The sequence below is a fragment of the Arvicola amphibius genome, chromosome 2, assembly GCF_903992535.2.
Source record: "Arvicola amphibius chromosome 2, mArvAmp1.2, whole genome shotgun sequence".
Lineage (NCBI taxonomy): Eukaryota > Metazoa > Chordata > Mammalia > Rodentia > Cricetidae > Arvicola > Arvicola amphibius.
In genome coordinates this window covers 137,181,262-137,201,689 of record NC_052048.2, presented here as the reverse complement: position 1 = coordinate 137,201,689, position 20,428 = coordinate 137,181,262, and the positions used below count along the sequence as shown (strand labels likewise).

Sequence of the window (20,428 nt, the reverse complement as noted above, 5' to 3'; positions counted from 1 at the left end):
GAGAAAGTCCTTAAATGGTGACCCCTCCCCAGAGATGCTCAAGACCACTGCCACAGGATGGTCTTGAGGGGTCATCTTAAACTCCCCCCCCCCAAGAGAACAAACACAAGGTTTTCCAGTCTTCCCTACCCATCTCCTCTCTGAGGGCCTGGAAGGCCACCCGGGAGCGCTAGTATCCACTAAACCTGGGCTTTTTCTAATTTAGTTTGATTTGGTCTGATTTAGATTATTGCATCAGCGGAGAGGTTGATTGGGCAGCAAAAAAATTTCAGTTATCTCTAGCAAAGCTAATAAAAATATGCATGATCCCTACAATTGGTGCTGAAAGCAAACAAGAGCTTCCCCGAGTCTCACAAGCCCCCTCCTGTTGCTCAGCTCCTGTCTTAGTGATAATTGGGTAAATTAGTAATCGCTTTGTGCCTGGTTCCTCATTTTAAAAACCAGCATCAAATATTTTGGGGGGCTGAGAACTTGTGGTCTCTCATCGCAAGGAGTTTGGCTATCCAAAAGAGGGCCTTGGGCTAGCTTCACTATCCTCTAGATTGTCTCTTGTGTAAAATGTAACTGATCAATGACAAGAATAGCCCGAGATGCCCAACTGGAAGGTAGTGTCTCCTGACTGGACCACAGGAAGAAGAAGAACTTCATTCGGTCCATCAGCATCTGGCTTGCTGACTGTGAGGCACCCACAAGTTTGGGAGCGTTCATCACCTACTATATAACACCTCCTAAGTCAGTTTTCCTTCAAAAAACTTTGAGGCGAGAGTTTCCCTGACTTCTCCACTAGCTGGTTTGCCAAGTAAAGTCACCTTTCCTTGCTTTCATATCTGTCTTTCTAGTTAACTGGTATGCCCTGAGAAGAGCAGCAAAACCAGTTCCCATTAATAGTCTGAGGAACATTGGAATTGGAACTTGAACAATTTTTTTTTTTAAGAAACGGAGGCTTCTCATGTATCTTAAGTTGATCTTGAACTCATGATCCTCTTGCCTCAGCTTTCCAAGTGCAGGGATTGGGATTACAGTTGTGCATCACCATGCCCTGATTATTACTAATGCCAGGTCCCTAGTTGATGTGACTGACTGTATATATTCTTCTAAGCAGCGAGCTGAGGAAACAAACAGAAGTGTGTGTGCTCCAGTGGGGCGACTCGAGCGTTTGGACCCATGATGTAAAGATGCTCAGGTATCTAGGTCTGCAGTCTCAGAAGCCCTGTTCTCCAGCGCCTTTGGCTGCAGCGTCCGGCTCACTCGTCCCTCAGCAAGTCTGTGCCCTTCCGGGTTCTGTGCCGAATCTGCGGCTGCAGATGCGGCGGCTGCGCGCGCCTGTGGAAAGTGCGGCTGCGCGCGCCTGCGGCCTGCCTGCCCTATTTCATCATGCACCGGGCGGGCCGCGCGCCGCTTCCGTAGCCGCCCTGCGCACCGCCTAGGCGGCGTGCTCATGCCCTGTCCGCTGCCCACGCTGCTCAGAGCCACCCGCGCCGCACTGCTGCTACTGTCGCCGCCCAGAGTCTTCGCCGCGCCCGCATCTCAGCGTCTCCTCAGCGTTCCCGCGCAGCCCGCAGCCTCTCGGAGCAGCATGGACAGCGCCGAGGAGCTGCTGGCCCCACTGCGGCTAGCCGTGCGCCAGCAGGTACCGGTCCCCGCGCGCGGCGCCCCCTCCGGGCAGTCCTTTCCCCGTCCACGCGCGGCGTTCTCACCCGCGATCCTTGGGCCTCGTGCCCTAGCGCATACCCCGAATCCCGCCGCAGGCTCCTCAGCCCTCGCACTCCGGTGGCCTGGTTCCTTGACTCGTTCCCGGTGCGGTGACGAGCCGAGGCTGCACTTCTCTCTAGACTTGAGGATGCTTTGGGAAGCCTTCCCTTCTTTTCACCTTCCTCCCTTCGGTGTTAGCCCCAGGACCAGCTCAGAAGATACGGTCGGAAACGTGGCTGTGGGGCGGTGTCGAACTCCCCACTCCTCAATACCGATGCGAATTCACGATCCCTCCCTCCTGTCAGTTTTTCTGACTTCTTAAGAGGGTGTCTGGAAGCAGTGAGCTTTAGGATCAAGCTGGGGATTGTAAATGGACTGACTGAGCCACTCGGTGAAGTCATCCATCCTCGGGTGGAGCACCTGGGAATGAGATTTTGCGGCAGGGAAGGAAGGTTTCTTAGCTGGAGGACCTGGGGATTTAATGCAGACCTCCCTTTTTTCTGTAGCACTGAGTGGAGATCAGACTCGAGAGAGGAAAAGGAGAAAAGTATTTCAGATGATCCCCACACCCAGCGAGAGCCAGAGCTTCCAGCAGGGCCCTAGCATCCATGACCTACTAGCCGTAAACACCAGTCTGGTAGCTCCTGCGCTGGCGCCTGATGCAATCGTTTCTCTAGCCGAGGACGGAGGAATCCTGTTTTGGAAACAATTCATTGGAGCAGAGCTGTGACAGCTTCAGGAAATTCTGCCACTTTGCTCTAGTTTGAGCCTGTCTCAATTAATAGGCTTTCATTTTGAATTTCACTATGGGCTTCAGTTTTGTTTTTTAAATAGTATGTTCTGTACGTATTCAGTCTCCTTCCATCCACCTACCATTCCACACACATAGGTGTGGTTCCTTTGTTTTTGTAACTTAAAATCTCCTTCCTTAGGAAGAATACATCTAATTTGGGGGAAAAAAAAAACCACCCCACACTCCAAACCCCTCCCTCTGCCACGTTAGCCTGGAACTGCAGTACATAGTATCCATCTGTAGTAAGACTGGGGCTAGTTAGCTTCAGGACGCTTTGATTGTGGAGAGCTTTTGTGTGTGGCATTTCTGCCCTTTGTTAAGTTGTTATTTTGGCTTTTTTTTTTGTTGGTTTGATTGTTTGGGTTTGTTTTGTTGTTCTTTAGGATATTTTCTGAATAGTTGACCTAATTTATTTGTTAGTTTGTATTCTTTTCTGATTTTCCAGAAGTAATGTGTGTTGATTAATTGCCTGGAACTTTGAGTCATACTGAGTCCAGTGTCATTGGAAAGAGTTTAAAGATCACCTAGTTAAGCTCTTTTCTCCTCGGACGTGTATGGAAATGTGGAGTACAGTCTGTCTATTTCACAAATTTCCATTGTGAACCTTGTGCAGTCGAAGACTTTACAGCGTGGCCCTTGGTCAGGTATTATTTTGGAGGGTATTACCAGTAATAGTTGTGCCCCCAAATCAAATTCAAGCCTTTACAAAACTACAGTTTTGGAAAACTGGTTTTTATTAAAACTGAGCTTGACAGCTGCACAGTGCTTCAAGAACTTTTTGATGTGGTAAGTAGTGGTATTAGCAAACACAGAGTTTTTGGTATTGTATGATAAATGAGGCCCCAGATGATCAGGACACTGATGGGAACAGGCACTGGTAAAGATCTCTTCAGAATCCTAAGCTACATTCCTGGGTTTATGTAAGAGGATGTAGGAAGTTCAGCACTGCAGTTTCTGAGTTAGAAATAACTTTCTGTTCTCCCGAGATAGGGTCCCACATTGTGGCCTCAGACTTGAGATCCTTTTCTCTGAGACAAGGTATCCCTAGCTAGCTGCAGACTCACAGCATGGAGAAGGACGACCTTGAACTTCCAGCTTCCACCTTCCTGGTGCTGGGATTGCTGTTCTGTGCTGGGGCTTGAACTTCCAGGTGTCTGCATGCTGGACAAGCATGCCACCAACTGAGCTGTCTAATTCTTTGAAATCACATGAAAAATAATTTTTACATTCTTATTTATTTTCTGTATGTGTGTGCACATGCATGCCACATGCTTTTTTGGAGGTCAGAACAGTCTTAAGGATATCATTTTTCTTTTTAATGCTTATTATTGTATAAGGAAGTATTGCAGGAATAAGTTCAGTCCTCCTACCGTGGTCCCCAGGGATCACTCAGGCTGCCAGACTATCAACAGGCCCTTACTGGCTGACCCATCTTACTGGGCCTTAAGAAATCACTTGTAAGAAACTACCACTTCTCAGAGTTTCCGTTAAAGAAGAATTTCTACAATAACCTGAAAAGACTTTCAGATTCCCTTTTTTCCAACGATGTATGATCTCCTTAATAAACTTTATCCCAAAAGTATTTTTAATAGCAGCATGTATGATAATCTGCCTTTGATAAATTATAGTTTAAGAGATTAGCAAAATCATTATAAAACTGACTTTTTTTAACTTAAAATAGCTCTATTTTCAGAATGTTCCTGTTATATTTTTTATTGTAAATTATTTTTTAAATTTATTATTTTTTAAAATTTCCATTTTATTTTGTAATACAAGTGTTCCCCTGCCTATGATGGGTTGTGTCCTAGTAAACTCTTTGTATATTGAGAATAGTGTAAGTTGAAACTGCCTGATAAGTTACCTAAAAACATCCAGCTTGGCAACCAGGCCTCCGTAGAGTGTCTTGTTCCTTCTGATTGTTTGGCTGTTTGCCTCACTGCTGCTGCCCAGTATCATAAGAGATCTATATATCTCTGGCCTGGGAAATGGTAGAAGCTCAAAATTCAAAGTGCACTTTCTAGTGAGTTGAAAATTTAGGAGCTGGAGAGATGACTCAGCCGTTAAGAGCACTGACTGCTCTTCAGGAGGATGCAGGTTCAAGAGGGTGCAGGTTCAAGTCTCAGCACCAATACGGCAACTCACAGCTGTCTGTAACTCCACGATGTGACACCCTCACACAGACGCATGCAGGCAAAACACCAATGAACATTAAATAAAAAATAAGTAAAAGAAAATTTGTAAGTTAAATCATTTTAAGTCAGGAGCTTGCTGTTCAGAAATAGCTCACAGAAGAGCTCTTATTTTGATGACTTTTAACGGTAAAGAGGAGCACTAAGGATGGAGAGATGCTCAGTCAGTAAAGTACTTACCATGCGGCCATGAACATCCAGGAAACAAGCTAGGTGTGTTACCACATGCTTACAGCTCCAGTGCCAGAAGGTGGGAGCAGTGATCCCAGGAGCCCCTCTCCTGAGGGCCCCCAGGCAGCCCTGAGTCCATGAGCTTTTACAAGTTCTGTCTTAGGTTTGGACTGCTGTCTCCAACAGTCCTGGAAAAGCTGCAGCCAACAGTTTCCTTTCTCCATTCTGTCTGTCCCTTGTCTCTGCCTTGACCTTCACCACTACTGTTGCTTAGTAACCCAAAGGGTATAGCTTCGGACATCACAGTTTACCTGTTCCCTGCATTCAGTTGTTGTCCATTTCTTGTTACCAAGATTGCTTTTCTCATTAAAAACAAAACAAACAAACAAACAAAAAAATCCCAAAAAGCAGAAACAAAAAGCCAAGCTTGGTGGTACACGCCTTTAATCCCAGCGCTCAGGAGGCAGAGGCAGGCGGATCTCTGAGTTTGAGGCCAGCCTGGTGTATTAAGCAAGTTCCAGGATAACCAGGACTACACAGAAAAATCCTGTGTCAAAAAACAAATAAACAAAAAGACTTCTTTCTTCCGTCTTAACAAAATTCAGGGTTTTATAGTTGCAGCTGTGTGGATCTTCATACTTGTTGGTGCAGTGGTGTCTGTGGAGGTGACGGACCTGTTCGAGAGGCTATGGGTGCTGGTGGAGAGGTTTATGAGGTTTATGAGGTTTGGTCTCACTCTTGGGACTTGAGGATGTGAGTGTGGCTGGAGCTCCAGCAGATTAACTGTAGTAGGATAGTTTCTTTATGGCCAAGGGGGAGCTTAATAATTGTCAGTACAAGAGAAGCTTTGAAGGGTTCCTAGGTGGGTCTGTTTACACCCAGGCGCGCGCGCGCGCGCGCGTGTGTGTGTGTGTGTGTGTGTGTGTGTGTGTGTGTGTTTCGTTTAAGGATTAACGTGGTGTCAATTGAACCTTGCCATTTCCAAAGTTGGGATTGTGACTTTGCTTTCATAGCTGGTGTCTTTAGACAAGTGATCATTTAACCTTCAGTTGCCAAGCATCTTCATCTAGTGTGCAGGAAAGTTGTAAACTTGAAAGTGAGTTCGTTCAAAGAGCTGCACCTCCTGCCCCCCGCACGCAGCGTGCTCTTAGTAAATGCATCTTTCCGAGTTGCTCACAATTGGAACGCTGCTCCTCAAGCAGCTTTTAGCCTGCAGTTTCTTTTCTTAGATTGCTAGTCGGATGGCGTTTTGAACCTATGTATAAAAATTAATGTTCTAGTTGTGGGGAGACAGTGTGAGGATGTGAGGAGCCTTGAGTCTTTCTCGGCTTTGATTTTCTGAGCCAAGAGTGACCTAAACTTCTTGCTTAACCCACAAAGGGTAAATGAAACTTTTATGATGTTTTCTCAGTAGTATAAAACATTTGGAAATCTAAGATGGACTCAATGACCCTATCAAGACTCAACTAGCCACATGTGTGAAGCCAGGTACTTTTCTTGTTTTCTGCTGAGTGCTGCTTGGGCATATCCCAGAAGGGTCCCTGAGGGTGTGATCCCTTAGGACGATGCTCTGTGTTAACCATTCCCCATGTCACACACTCAGTTGTGTGTCTGTTGTAAGCTTCCACCCAGAAACAGGGCTTCTAGTGTGGCCCTGGATGCATTGCAGGCCAGTTTCATTCACTGCACACACAGAAGCCCCCCAAATATGGGTGGGTACTGAAGAAAAATAATTAGCAAGTAGAAATCCTCAAGTCTGAGGCATCTCTAATGCTTTTGGTTTACATTAGTAATAAAATTGAGGTTTTATTATTTCATTACTCAGAATAAACATAACTTTCCCCCCTTCTTTGCTGGCTTGGGAAGATAGTGAACTTAACTGTAGGACACCTCACCCTCACAGAACTTTTGTGTGAAGGCTGGCCACTGAATACCTGTGCTTTAAAAGACCAAAAGTGACTTGGGATAATGCATGTTAAGGTCTTCCTGCCTGTTTTCCTATGTTGTTCTAGTCTGGTATATCTCTTGGGGAGTAAGAGACCTACCTGGTCAGTTGTTCTCATCAGCTTAGGCCATGAAACCCAGTATGGACAAGTTCAACAGAACCCATGCATGCTTCAGCATTGCCAGGACATAAATTTCAGTTTTCAAATTTCATACCTCTTGGGAGCTGTGACAAGGTGAGCAGACACTACATCACTGCCCAGAATTACCGTGCTTCTGCTGTAAAGGCATAATGTGTTGGTTGTGTAGATCCCAGCAGCTTTGCCATTAATGCTTTGTTTTTTCAAATATTGTACAATCTTTTCTCAACCAGTTAATACCACTTTATAAAAATTACCCACAAAGCAAGGTGTTGTCTTTATATCACGTTTTACTGTGCTCATTCCTGGAAAATGCTCTGGGGTCTGGGAAAATGCTTTTGAACGGACGGAAACCACTGGCTTTAGGTTCCAGTGTTGGTGGTGGTGTTTTGTTTTCACTTTCTAGAGTACATTGGTTCCGGAAGAGGCTGACGGAATGATGGGAGGAGTGGGAACTTTGAAAGTATGACCCGGAGGAGAATGTGCTCTGGAGCCCTCCAGGTCCCAGGCTCTTAGAGGGGAAGAAAACATGGCTGCCACCTCAGCGGTGTGGAGATGGGAGAGGCAGCAGTTTTTACTTGGAACAGCTTTGGGGGCAGCCAGGTAGGAGTGTTTGGAAATGTGATAGGCTGCTGTTAGGTCCGGGAAATACGGTGGGTAGGAAATTTGACACTGAGCACAGGGTAGCCACAGTTACCACACTAAGGGTGGTTTGTGTTTATGAAGTAAAGCTTAAAGATGAGAAATGGCGTGAGTTCAGGTTATTTGAGTTTGTGTTATCGTTAGATGATTTGGGATGTGACAAGCTGAAAGGCTGTAGCAATCTAATCTGAGGTGGAGCAGGTAGGCAGGAAGACTTGAAATGAAAGTGACCAGGTGTTGGAGCTAAAGAAACATCACTTGATGTTTCCTGAGAGGTGGCAGATGGAAAAAACAGTTCATCTTGCTTGGGCTTTAAGCATCTGTTTCAGGTGGTTTCTGAAGTGTCTCTTAGGTCACTGCTCTCTCTTCAGCTGTGTCTGGTCTGCTGGTGACCTGTCTGAACATTCAGTGTCGGTAGTTTATTTCCGTATGAGCTCTGCTCTTCTCTCCCCGCACACTCACTGTGTGATCGCAGTTACTATAGTCTTCTGGACTGTGCTTGCTGAGGACACAGGCCTTCAGTTGTTCATACGAACCCTTATAGAAGAAATATGTGAAATCGTTATTTGTGTACGAATGCTTTTTAAATGCATGTTTAAAAATAGATTACTAGTTTCTTTGTTTTCTAAAACCAATTTTGAATGTAGCTTGTTTGTTGATCAGGGAGACCTTGTACGCAAGTTAAAAGAAGATAAAGCCCCACAGGTGGATGTGGACAGAGCGGTAGCTGAGCTCAAGGCCCGGAAGAGAGTTTTGGAAGCAAAGGTAAGCCTTAGGGTGCTAAGATAGAAACGTTAATAGTTGTAGGCTTATTCTTCTTTAGCTCATCTCTTGGGGTAGGAAAGATCTCAAAAGCTTTCTGAACAAGTGCCATTTGATCATTGTTCTTACATGGAAAAGGAAAAGTGTGGCTTTTCCTCCTCCTCCTCTACCTAACCGACTTCCTGTGCTTTCAGAGAACAACTCCAGGCTCTGCAGCTCCTTCGTAGAGCACTGCCTAACACACGAGGGCCTGGGTTCGAGCCCCAGTTGTAGAGCGCTGCCTAGCACACTAGGCCCTGGGTTAGAGCCCCAGTACTTCAAGAATCAGTTGCGGCTTACAGCGTCACGTTTTCTCTAAAGCTCCCCTGCTATCTGAACCCACACTTTCACTGTCCTCCAAATCCTAGATATAATAAGCTTCATGAATTTTCCTGAGGACATGCATTCCTTTGTAAGAGTTCTCCTAGGCTTAATTTAATGGTTTTATTGTAATCTATCTTATATCTAACTCCAGAACTTTTTAAATCATAAACTTATCACTAAAATAATTTGGGAAGTTGTTTTGTTTTGGGTTCGGGAGGGTTGTGTGTCTGTCTGTGTCTGAGCATGTAGAGGCCAGAGGTGTCTGGTGTCTTCCTCTATTGCGTCCCTTTTATTTTTCAAGAGAAGGGTCTCATTTAACCTGGAGTTCATCAATTTGACAAGACTAGCTAGTCATTGTGCCCTGGGGTTTCCCTGTTTCCATCTCCCAATGCTGGGGTTACAGATGCATGTCACCAGAATGTGCTTTTATGTGGTGCTGGGATCTGAATTCAGGCCCCTGTGTTAGTCAACAATCTGAGGTTTTAAAGTGATTGTCTTACTAGGAATACTTTAAAACTCAGTTATTGCTTAAATCGCTTCACTGCATCTGAAGAAGCTTAATAGGTCTTTTGTTTTCTGGAGATCAAGTCTTACTGTAGCCAGGTTAGCCTTAAACTCCTTTGACCTCAGCACTCAGTATCTGGATCATAAGAATGGGCCGCGTGCCTGACTTCTTGCTTAATCTCTCTGGTCTTTAAAGTAAACATATTCTTTCCTATATATGTGCAGTTGTCTGTATTATTCAACTACCCATTGCTGTGAGTAACACCCCAGAGGTGCCCAAGCTGAAAGGCTTGCTTGGCACTCAGTGTCAGGGGTTGCAGTCTGTTCAGCACAGTTGCTTTTAGGCCTGTGGTGCAGATGGCTTGGGGAAGAACACTGTTGTCCCCAGCAAAGAGCGAGAAGAGGCCCCTTCAAGGGCTTTCCTCCAGTCACCTAACTTCTTTCTCCTGATGTGTCCACCCCTGCTTGCTGTACTGTCAGCCAGAGAGCAGTCTCTAACGAGCTTTGCTGGGGGACAGTAAGATCAAACTGTAGCAGCTTCTTTTCTGTTGTTCAGTGTTTGTGGGGACTGCGGCTCCCTTCAGCTTCTCAAAATCTTATCTCTTTGGCGTTTTATTTTGGATTCTTCTAGGGAATGAGCTAAGTTGTCCAGTCTCAGTCTTACTGCTTACTCTCTTGTAGGAGCTGGCGCTACAGCCCAAGGATGACATCGTAGACAGAGCAAAAATGGAGGACACTTTGAAGAGGAGGTTTTTCTATGATCAAGCGTTTGCTATTTATGGAGGTAGGGGATGGATGAAGGAGCAGTGGTGGTGTTAGTGACTCTGCTATGCTTAGCTAAGAGCTTGGTTTGTGAACTGATAGCGGATTGTATCAGATCCCATAAAGGAGAAAAGACACTTAATTTGTTGTTCTGTTGCTCAGGAGTTGATATTTGACATAATGCCCTCTCTTAGTACTTCCCTACCCTGTTACTTTTGTTTTATTTTTTTAAAATCGATTTTCCCCCCATATAATATATCCTGATTGCAGTTTTTCCTTCCCTCTACTCCTCCCAACCTTCCTTCTCATATAGATCCACCCTTTCTGTCTCTCCTTGGAAAACAAACAGGCACTTACAGGTTAATAATAAAATCTATAGTAAGATAAAATAAAAATAAATAAATTAGAATAGAATGAAACAAACAGAAGATAAAGAGCCCAAGAAAAGGCACAAGAAAGAGAGGTGCAGAGACCCACTCATTCACACACTCAGGAATTCCATAAAAACACAAAACCAGAAGGCTTAGTATATGCCCACTATATTAGTGTTAATATAGATATATAGTTTAAAAAAAAGATGGGCTGGAGAGATGGCTCATAGGTTATGAGCATTGATTGCTCTCTCTTCCTAGAGATCCTCAGTTCAATTCCCAGCAACCACATGGTGGCTTGCAGCCATCTATAGTGGGATTTGATGTTCTCTTCTGGTTTGCAGGCTAATGTGCAGACAGAACACTGTATACATAATAAATAAATACATCTTTAAAAAGGAAATTAAATTTAAAAAAGAAAGAAAGAAGGAAAGAAAGAAAGAAAGAAAGAAAGAAAGAAAGAAAGAAAGAAAGAAAGAAAAGGCCTTGACATAACATTATGAAACAGGGAACCTCCAAAAATAACCTTTGAGTTTCTTTTCTGTTGGCCATCTGTTACTGGGCGTGCATCCTACCCTTAAGAGTGGTTTGTTTCCCCAGTGAGACTCCCTTGGAGAAAACTAAGTTTTCATTTGCAAGTGGTTGTCAGTTGGAGACGGCTTTCAGATGAGGGATGGGGCCATGCACCCACGTCTCCTTTCAGCTCTGGGACCCCATCTGATGCAGACCTGTGCAGGCCCTGTGCATGCTGCCTCGGTCTCTGTGAGTTCATGTGTGTGTAGAAGGCCTTGTTCTCCTGATGCCCTTCATCCCTTCTGGCACTTAGACTCTTTCTGCCTCCTCTTCCCCAGGGTTCTGAGCCCTGAGAGAGATTTGATGGAAACGTCCTGAAAGGCTGAGTGTTCCAAGGCCTCTCACTCCGTCCTATGGATTCTTTTTTGTCTCCTAGCATGTAGGGGTTGCTGGGCTCAGACATTGGGCATTTGCTGTGACTGTGTGTTTATACGTTGGTGCATTTCGCCTAAGACCTGTACTGCTGATGGCCTGGCCGCCCCTCCTCACAGGACCTCAGTCATACGCAGTCCTTGGTGTATTCTTTGTGGGCATGGGTCAGTGTATTCTTCAGCAGCATAACACACATTTTTCTGAGTGCTGTATGAGGGCCCACTGATTAAATATAGAACTGCCTGTGTCAAACAGATCCTTGGCCTGTGGTACTTTGTCACTTGAATTTCTCTGGGTTTGGCTAAGTACATCTTTGAATGTTTTACCTCTTGAGGTATAAATAACAGCCCAAGTACCCATAGTAAATAAGAGAATGCAGTGCTGACCCTTAGATTATTGTTCACTGCCAGTGTGGCTTGTTTTGCACATACACCACAGTTTGCTTTTTCACCCTGCCCCTGTGTCTGTGGCTTCAGTTAGTGTACCTTGGGGCTAACCCTCCGTGAAATTGCAACACAGAGACAGAGAGTGGAGGGAGCATTTAGGTTTCCCTAGGTCAGCCAGCTGGAAGTGGTGCTCTTTGGTGCAGAGGGGCTTGTGCTGTGGACAGCATATGTGTCAGAGTAATAGGAAGAGCCCATGCTTGCTTCTCATTCCTCACAGGGGTCAGTGGCTTGTATGACTTCGGGCCAGTAGGGTGTGCTTTGAAGAACAATATCATCCAGACCTGGAGGCAGCACTTCATCCAAGAGGAACAGATCCTGGAAATCGACTGCACCATGCTCACCCCTGAACCAGTTTTAAAGTGAGGTTCTGCTTTGATGGGAGAAGTCCTTTAAAAGTTAATACTTTTTGCTTATAAAATAATAATAATAATAATAATAATAAGTTTTGATTACAGAAACTGTGCTCATTTAGAAAGTTAGTGAAATACAAAAGTAAGAAACATGCCTGCTGCTCACAATAGCCACATTAAAATTACTTTTTGTCTTTTCATTCTTCTGAATGTTCCTACATATTTGAACATGACGAACATATTGCATTTCTTCATGCAATGTAGGTAAGCATTTGCTTACAAAGTTAAATTTGTCGTAAGCATTTTTGAAGCCATTGAGATGGTTCAGCAGGTAAAAGTGCTTGCTGCCAGAACTGACGCTCTTATTTGCCTTCCCCAGCACCACATGGTATAGAGGGTGAAATGACTCCCACAGCCTGCTCTCTGTCCTTGTCACATACAGCCACATACGTAGACATACCCTGACATATACAGGGAATGAATAATTTTAATTTTAAAAAGCGTTTTTGGTGACAGCATAGCGTTCTGTTTTATGAAGGTTTCATAGGTATTTAAAGTGTTTCTGAAATTGTGTTCGAATAGGTACATTTATGGATATACCCTTGATTATTTCCATAACATAAATTGTTAATGTAATAGGCATTCTCATTAATGCTCTTTATGTATTAAAATTTCAATGCAAAGGTGTATATTCAAGATTATTTAAAATAGGGTAGGATTTCTATAACCATGCAAGAAGAATTCTTGTCACTTTGTGTCTCATCCTTATTAACATTTAATGTTGTCTGGTAAGATGGCAGCTTTTCTTATTCTTTGAGATGCTGTTAATAATAATAGCCAATTAAGACGAGAGGCATCCCTGTTGATAAGTCTGTAAGATCTGGATAAACTCAGTGAGACATTTGTCCTACTAATGGTAACTGTAAAGATAATACTAATGCCAGTATAGGTCAGGATCTGTACTGAGCTGTGATGAATTCTTGGCTCATCAGATTCCTGATGACATTGGCCTTTGCTTAGATGGCTAATAATAATGGAACAAGCATGAATTATCCTGATATGTCATACAGCCTTAAGATAGCTAGTAAGTATGTATAATCTAGCTAATCTCTTTTTCCATAGAAAATAACTTGAGAGGGAATGAGAGAGTTTTCTTAGTATGTATGTCTCTGTCTGTGAAGGATACATGGTTGCTCTAGATAGGGAGTTTCCATCTTGGACATACATGGATCTAATCTCCAGGTAGACATATTATAGGGTATCTTCTTCTAAGATATTATCCTGTTTTTGCTTATTGATTTAGGACCTCTGGCCATGTAGACAAATTTGCTGACTTCATGGTTAAAGATGTGAAGAACGGAGAGTGTTTCCGCGCTGACCACCTGCTGAAAGGTATGGGTCGTGCCTCTTTCCTGTGGTTGCTCACAGCAAAGGTGGAACCCTCTTTTTCTCAAGTTTTTTCATTTTTTTAAAAAATTGGGTTATAGTTATAACATACTTAGATTAAGCATACAGATCATAGTCTCCAAGAGATTAGTTCCATTCAGATAACTTTTCTAATCAGCAAGTGATTATAGTCTGGGGCTGTCACTCAGTGATTGCCTGCTTAGCATGGTTAAGGCCCTGGGTTTTATTCTCAGCATAAGAGAAAACCTGAAAACATTCAGACCACCCCTGCAAAACTATCTGGATTAGTAGAAAATAAAAACACTAAGTTCAGATTCGTTTTTAGTTGCCTAGCACTGGAACTCAAATGTACTCTTTTAGTGATGGGAACTGACTCTTACCAACACTGTTCTTCTAGCTCATTTACAGAAACTGATGTCTGATAAGAAGTGTTCTGCTGAGAAGAAGTCAGAGATGGAAAGTGTCCTGGCCCAGGTGAGATATTTGGGACATCCGAACAACTGTGTGTGCACTCCTGTGTCTTCCGTGTCTGTCAGCAGTTCCACCGTGTTCATGAAGTCCCATGTAGTACACCTTAAATTTTCTTCTATGGTTAATGACAAACAATTGTGTTTTTAACTTTTCTTTTTTTCCTTTGTTTTTTAGTTAGTGTAGACCTCATGGTGTAGCCCAGGCCGGCCTCCAGCTTGAAGTGATCCTCCTACCCCAGCCTCTCAGCTGTTGGGATGATAAGCATGGAGCCGTTATGCCTAGCTCTAAAGCCCATTCATTCCATTGATCTGTGTAAAACTGAGTAGAGAACGTGGTAACATTTGCTCCTTTGCCTTTTCATTTATTTATCCATCTTATGAGGGAAGGGTTAGCCATGCTATGGCTCAAGTGTGGAGGCCGGAAGGCAGCTTCAGAGAGTCGAGTCTGTTCTCTCTACTATACAGATCCCTGTGATTGAACTCGGGCCCTTAGGTTTTGGCAAGTACCCTAACACACTGAACCATCCCACCCACCCCCTTTGGGGTTTTTATTGAGCTTTGTTATGGTTTTGTCTTTTTGAATTTGTGATTCCTCTTCAGCCTTTCAAGTGGTGGGATTATGGGTGCAAGCCACTGTGTCCAGTTTAACATTTTGCTTTTCTTTCATAGAAATTGCTAAATTCTTTTGCTACCTTTATCCTGTTTTTTGTTCAAGCTTGCAGATTTTTCTCTGAAAATTAACTTTGTCTTCCAACCTTAGATGTGAATTTTCTTCTTCATTTAAATTAAAAAACTTTGTTAATCTAGTTGTTAACTTATCTGCCAGTTTATTTCAGTCCCTGTGGTGTATAGTTGTCCTCGTTGGGAGCTTGTTGCTCTAATGTCATCCAGGTTAGAGAGTCAGTTTGTTTTATTGCAGTGCTTTTAGAGCAGTGAGCTCCTCCCAGTGCTGGGATGGAGCTCTGGCTTGTGTCCTCACTGTGTCCTCAGCCTCGCATGCACACAGTTCCTTCCTCTCTCAAAGTATTAACGTTTGTTTAAAGGAAATTATCCCAGATTTTGGATTTTTTTAAATTTAATTTAATTTAATTTTTTGAGACAGGGTCTTACTTTAGTTCTGATTGTCCTGGAACTTAGTATGTAGGGCAGGCTGGCCCTTGAACTACAGAGATCTGTCTGCCTCTCCCTCCCCATTGCTGGGATTAAAACTGTGCACCACCATGCTTGGCGCTCTCTCTCTCTCTCTCTCTCTCTCTCTCTCTCTCTCTCTCTCTCTCCTCTCCTCCCCTCCCCTCCCCTCCCTCCCTCCTTCCCTCCCTCCCTCCTTTCTTCTTTCTTTTTTTGTGAATTTTTAGTAATTCTGAATTCCATCCAGAATTACTAAGGATATTGCCATGTGTATACTGTGTAGTCTGTCTTTATACTTGTTGCTTTCATTTCCAAGTAAAGTAAAATTTGGGAACTGAGTGTGACTGATCTGGTGAGCTGTGATTGTGGCTGAGCACTAGCCTTTTCGAATCCAAGAGCAATGTGTTTTCTTGCTGCTGTTTATATAAAATCCTCAGTGAAGAGTGAGCTGGGAGCTAGTGTAGCTCTCAGAAATGGCTTCTGTGGTGTCACTGGTTCAAAAGCTGCCTGGTGTGGATCACATGATGGGGATGCCCTACCAGTTAGTGCCAGTGGTTCCACCGCCGCTCTGGGAATGGCGAGAGTTCCTCTGAAATGCACAGTCTCCCTCTGGTGGGAAGAGCTCTTTCCTTTGAAGTGGACTCAGCAGTTGAAACTTGCTTCCCTTGCTCCTCTGTCTGTGTCTGTATGGACTCAGCAGCGAACTTAACTTCCCTTGCTCGCCCCTCAATCTTTGTTGACCTATCTCCACGTGTAGCATTTTGTAAAATCAGTTTAAAACCGTTTATTGCAAGAAATTAGGAAATATGTTTGAAAGGTGAAAGGTCCTTTGTAATTCCTTAAAGCTAATTTTTTAACTTTCTGAAATATGAATAAATGTAATTTCAAAAATGTAGTCACTGTTCACCCTGTCCTGATGTGAGGGCGACTGTGTTCATCTCTGTGTTGCTATTAGAGTTTGGACATGTAGTAAGTGCATTTCTGAAGCTCTGTGGTCATCTCCATGGGCAGTCGCTGGTGAGCATGGCCCAGGCCCATTGAACGATGAGGGCTTCAAAATGAGCTTGTCCTCCACTGTTGCTTTTGACTAAAGAAAATAGGGGAACTTTCCTTACCAATTATAAAGAACTGAGAATTTACTTTGATTCATGCCTCCATCCTGTTTTAACCTGTTTGTTGAATCCTTATCATTTATCTTAAAGTGTATGAACTGTCATTTTCATAAAACCCAGACTGAAACAATGAGTTCCTACCTTGCTGGCTTCCTTCCTTTTCTCTGATCTTATTTAGAAGTTAACATTGATACTTTCCTGTAGTGGCAGCCACTATGCTTCCTGATGGTGGAATTGTCTAGTTGAGCTGTCAGAAGTGCCAGTGAGTCTCTCCATACAGCTCAGTACTCTGATAGCTTCCTTGCTCTTTGTGTGAAAAGATAATTGTAGGCTCATTTGGTTCATTTCATGTCTCAGACCCAGAGTCAGCCATTTTTCCCAAGCAGACCTTGTCCTCATTAGTGGAGATGTTTCCTGGTCATATGTTTGGGCTGGGGACCTTCTGCCTTAGTGTGGCAGGAGCAGTTATGGGATGCAACTCTGTATAGTATTTGTTCTGCACCTTATGTTCTATAGCTTCTGCACTAATTATTTTCTTTATGTGTCCTTTAGCTTGATAACTATGGACAACAAGAACTTGGGGATCTTTTTGTGAACTATAATGTAAAGTCTCCCACAACTGGCAATGATCTGTCTCCTCCGGTACCTTTTAATTTAATGTTCAAGACCTTCATCGGGCCTGGAGGAAATATGCCTGGGTATGTATTGCTTTTACTTATCTGTTTATCTAACACTTTATTGAAATTGCCTGTACCAAAAGGCAAAACTTGGTGCCAGGGAGAAAGGCTGCACTTTCATAAGCTAAAGCGTAGTGAGGTTGTTGTGTTTGTTATTAAATAAGTACAGAAGCCTATGAGCATCAGCCTGTACCACAGTCCTTACAGCTCCTGGTCTGTATGGCTTTTTAGCACTTGAAATGAAGCCAGTACTTCTGAGGATTGACTTTCCACATTTATTTAACTTTCACTAAATTTGAGTAGATATATCTAATAGCTCACCATGCTGGAGAGTGTTGACCAGCCCACATTCTTGAAAGACGGCTTTTATACCTGAAGCAAGGCTGGTGACAGTCCAGAGCCCTAACGTGGGGCAGACTTTCTTACTCTTGTTCATTCCTGGCGATTTAAGAAGATAGTTCTTTTCATCAATCAGTCTTTCTTCCTTCCTCTTTTCTTTCTGCATTTATTGATTTATCTGGGGAGTAGGGGTGCATGTTCCACAGCACTGGGATGTAGGTCAGAACACCTGGTAGGAGTTAATTGTCTCCACCATGTGGACAGTGACTGAACTCAGGCTCAGAGTTGTGGAGCTGGCACACCTCCCAGTGAGCCCCTTCAGGCGGTGTCGCCTTGACATGAGCCAGAGTTTTCTGCAAAGAGGGAACCTCAATTGAGAAAGTGCCTTAATGAGATCTGGCTGTAGGCATTTTCTTTATTAGTCATCAATGGAGGAGGGCCCAGCGCACTGGGCTGGTGGTCCCTGGTTCTATAAGAAATCAGGCAGAGCAAACCATGATGCACAAGCCAATAAAGAGCACCCCCCTGTGGCCTCTGCCTCAACTCTTACCTCCAGGTTCCTGCCCTGTTTGAGTTCCTGTCCCGACTTCCTTCTGTGGAAGTGTAAGCCAGATAAACTCTTTCCTCCCCAGCTTGTATTGGTCATCCTGTTTCATCCCAGCAATAGAAACCCTAACTAGGACACAGGCCGTTTAAGGAAATAATTTAAAGGGAAAGGAAACATACTTAGTGTGGTAGTTAAAAGTAGAAATAACCAGTGCTGGAGAGACAGCTCAGCAGTTTAAGAGCACTGGCTGCTCTTCCAGAGAACCTGGGTTCAATTCCCAGCACTCACACGGCAGCTGACAGCTGTCTATAACTCCCAGATCCAACACCCTCAGACATATATAAGGCAAAGCAGCAATAAAATAAAATAAATAAATGTATAAATAAATTTTTTGAAGAGTAGAAATAATCTATTTGCCCATTGACTTGGGAGAGGTTAAACTGATTATAGCGAAGTAGATCATTTCAGCCTGACGTGCTCTTTCACTTAAACCCGAGAACATTGGGTCATTTAATAGGAGGAAAGTACAACGTCAGTACAGGAGTGGCGTAATTTACCCACACACAGAAATACAGCGTGTAGCTGCAGCTATATTTGGATGAACCTGGAAAGGGCCATAAAAGTAGTTGGTTTGTTAGAATGGGAGATGGTGAAGTTTAGGGTTTCTTTCTTTGGGTTTTGAACTTGTCTTAGTATTTTAAAGAAGACCTTCAAGGACACTTATTTAAGTGAATGTTTTACACAGAGTCTTTTTTGTGAAATTGGAGTGAAGGCACTGGCTATAATACTGCTGTGTTTTGAATGAGAATGCCCCCATAGCCTTATTTTATTGATTTATTTATTTTATTGAAAATAGCTTCTTTCAGACAGTACATCCCAATCATAGTCTCCCCTCCCTCTACACCTCTGAGCTTCCCTCCACCTCCTCTCTCACCCAGACCCACTCCCTCTCCATTCCCTTTTCAGAAAAGAGCTGGCTTCCAAGAGACGACATCCAGAAAGGACCAAACAAGCTAGAATAAGACAAGGTGAAAGCCATCGTACCGAGATTGGACAAGGCAGCCCAGTAGACTGAAAGAGCAGGCAAAGGAGTTAGAGATACACTCACTCCCATTGTTAGGAGTCCCATGAAAACACGAAGCTAGCAGCCATAACACACACAGAGGACCTGGTGCAGACTTACGCAGGACCCATCATGTTTTCTCAGTGAGCTTCACTTAGTTGTTTCTGTGAGCCGTGTTTTCCTGGTGTCTTCCATCCCCCAAGATAGACTTACATATTTGCATTCTTAGTCCCCAGTTGATGCATTGTTTGAAAGGATTAAGGGGTGTGCCATTGTAGGTGTAGCTGTGTCCTTGTTGGAGGAGGCACGTTGCCTGGGGTGGAATTTGAGGTTTCAGAAACCCATGCCAGGCCCAGTGTCTTTCACTCTGCCTCCCACCTGTGGATCAGGGTGTAGAGCTCTCAGCACCATGCTGGGTCCTGATGGTCAGGAACTTACCCTTTGAAACTATAAGTAAGCCCCCCAATTAAGTGCTTTTCTCTTATAAATTGCCTTGGTCATAGCTCTAGAACAGTGACTAGGACAACTATATTTGCTTGACTTTATCTTTAAGATAGAAAAATACAAAAATATCTGGTTGAAAATACAATGGAAAGAATACAAAGATATGAGAAATTGACCTGACTCGGTTAATGACGGAGCACTGACTGTGCTCGAAGAGGGCCTGGGTTTGGTTCCCAGCACCCATAAGGCAGCTCACAACTATCTGTAATTCCAGTTCCCGGGAACTGGATGCCCTTTTCTGCCTCTGTAGGAACTGCATACACGTGCTGCACATACATGCAGGTAAAACATTCATACACATAAAATAAATCTTTTTTAAAAAAAAAAAGGAAAAAGGAGTGATGTATTTAGCCATGAGGGGAGGAAAATATCTTAAGAAAGTCAGAGGCAGGGAAAATAAAAGAAAGAATAATGGCATACATGTGATGAGAAGGTAGAGGGGGAGCTGGGTGGGTCTGGTGAGGGAACCATCAAGAGTAGGCTAAGGAAGGAGGGTAGGGGGAGAGCAGTGGGAGAAGGGGATAAATACAAACAGTGAAATATCATTTATGTATGAAGATGCCACAGTGAAATCCATTATTTTGTATGCCTGATTTCAAAAGGGAATTTTAAAATGAGTATGCTTAAGCATATAAGTGATTGTTCCAGAGAGGCCTTATTGGCTGTACTGGTTACTTTTTTTATTGCTGTAATAAGAGACCATGAGCAAGGCAACATTTTTTTTTAACTAAAAAGATTTTTTTTTCACCACTATACTAACGAGGAAAGATTTTTTTCATACTGTATATTTTGGTCATGTTTTTCCCTTCCCCTAACTCCTCCCAGATCATCCCTTCCTGCTCTTACTCTTTGAAAACAACAAAATTCGAAACACATGAGAGCCCAATAAGACAGAGAACAACTCTTCCCCTCCAGCAGACACAGACACACACACCATGGAGTTCATTTGTATTGGCCAACTGCTCCTGGGCTCGGGACCTGCTCTGGAGTGTGGTCGATACACCCAGGGATGTTCCACTACAAAGAACTACTTTTCCCTTTCCTAGTAGGTATCAGTGGCATATAGCTTCTTGGTTAGGTACGGGACTCTGTGCCTTTCCCCTTCTC

General features: G+C 43.6%; 1 protein-coding gene across 1 annotated transcript in view; it reads left to right on the top strand.

The window, feature by feature from the left end:
- Positions 1–1,376: 1,376 nt before the first annotated feature.
- The window catches only part of Gars1 (glycyl-tRNA synthetase 1), a 39,325-nt gene continuing 20,273 nt past the window's right edge, over positions 1,377–20,428 (top strand). Inside the window, exons 1-7 of the mRNA XM_038319671.1 lie at positions 1,377–1,630; positions 8,235–8,336; positions 9,882–9,984; positions 11,942–12,083; positions 13,378–13,466; positions 13,879–13,955; positions 16,744–16,889. Coding sequence (XP_038175599.1) covers positions 1,439–1,630; positions 8,235–8,336; positions 9,882–9,984; positions 11,942–12,083; positions 13,378–13,466; positions 13,879–13,955; positions 16,744–16,889 — 851 coding nt within the window. The 5' untranslated portion in view covers positions 1,377–1,438. The remainder of the gene's footprint in view (positions 1,631–8,234; positions 8,337–9,881; positions 9,985–11,941; positions 12,084–13,377; positions 13,467–13,878; positions 13,956–16,743; positions 16,890–20,428) is intronic.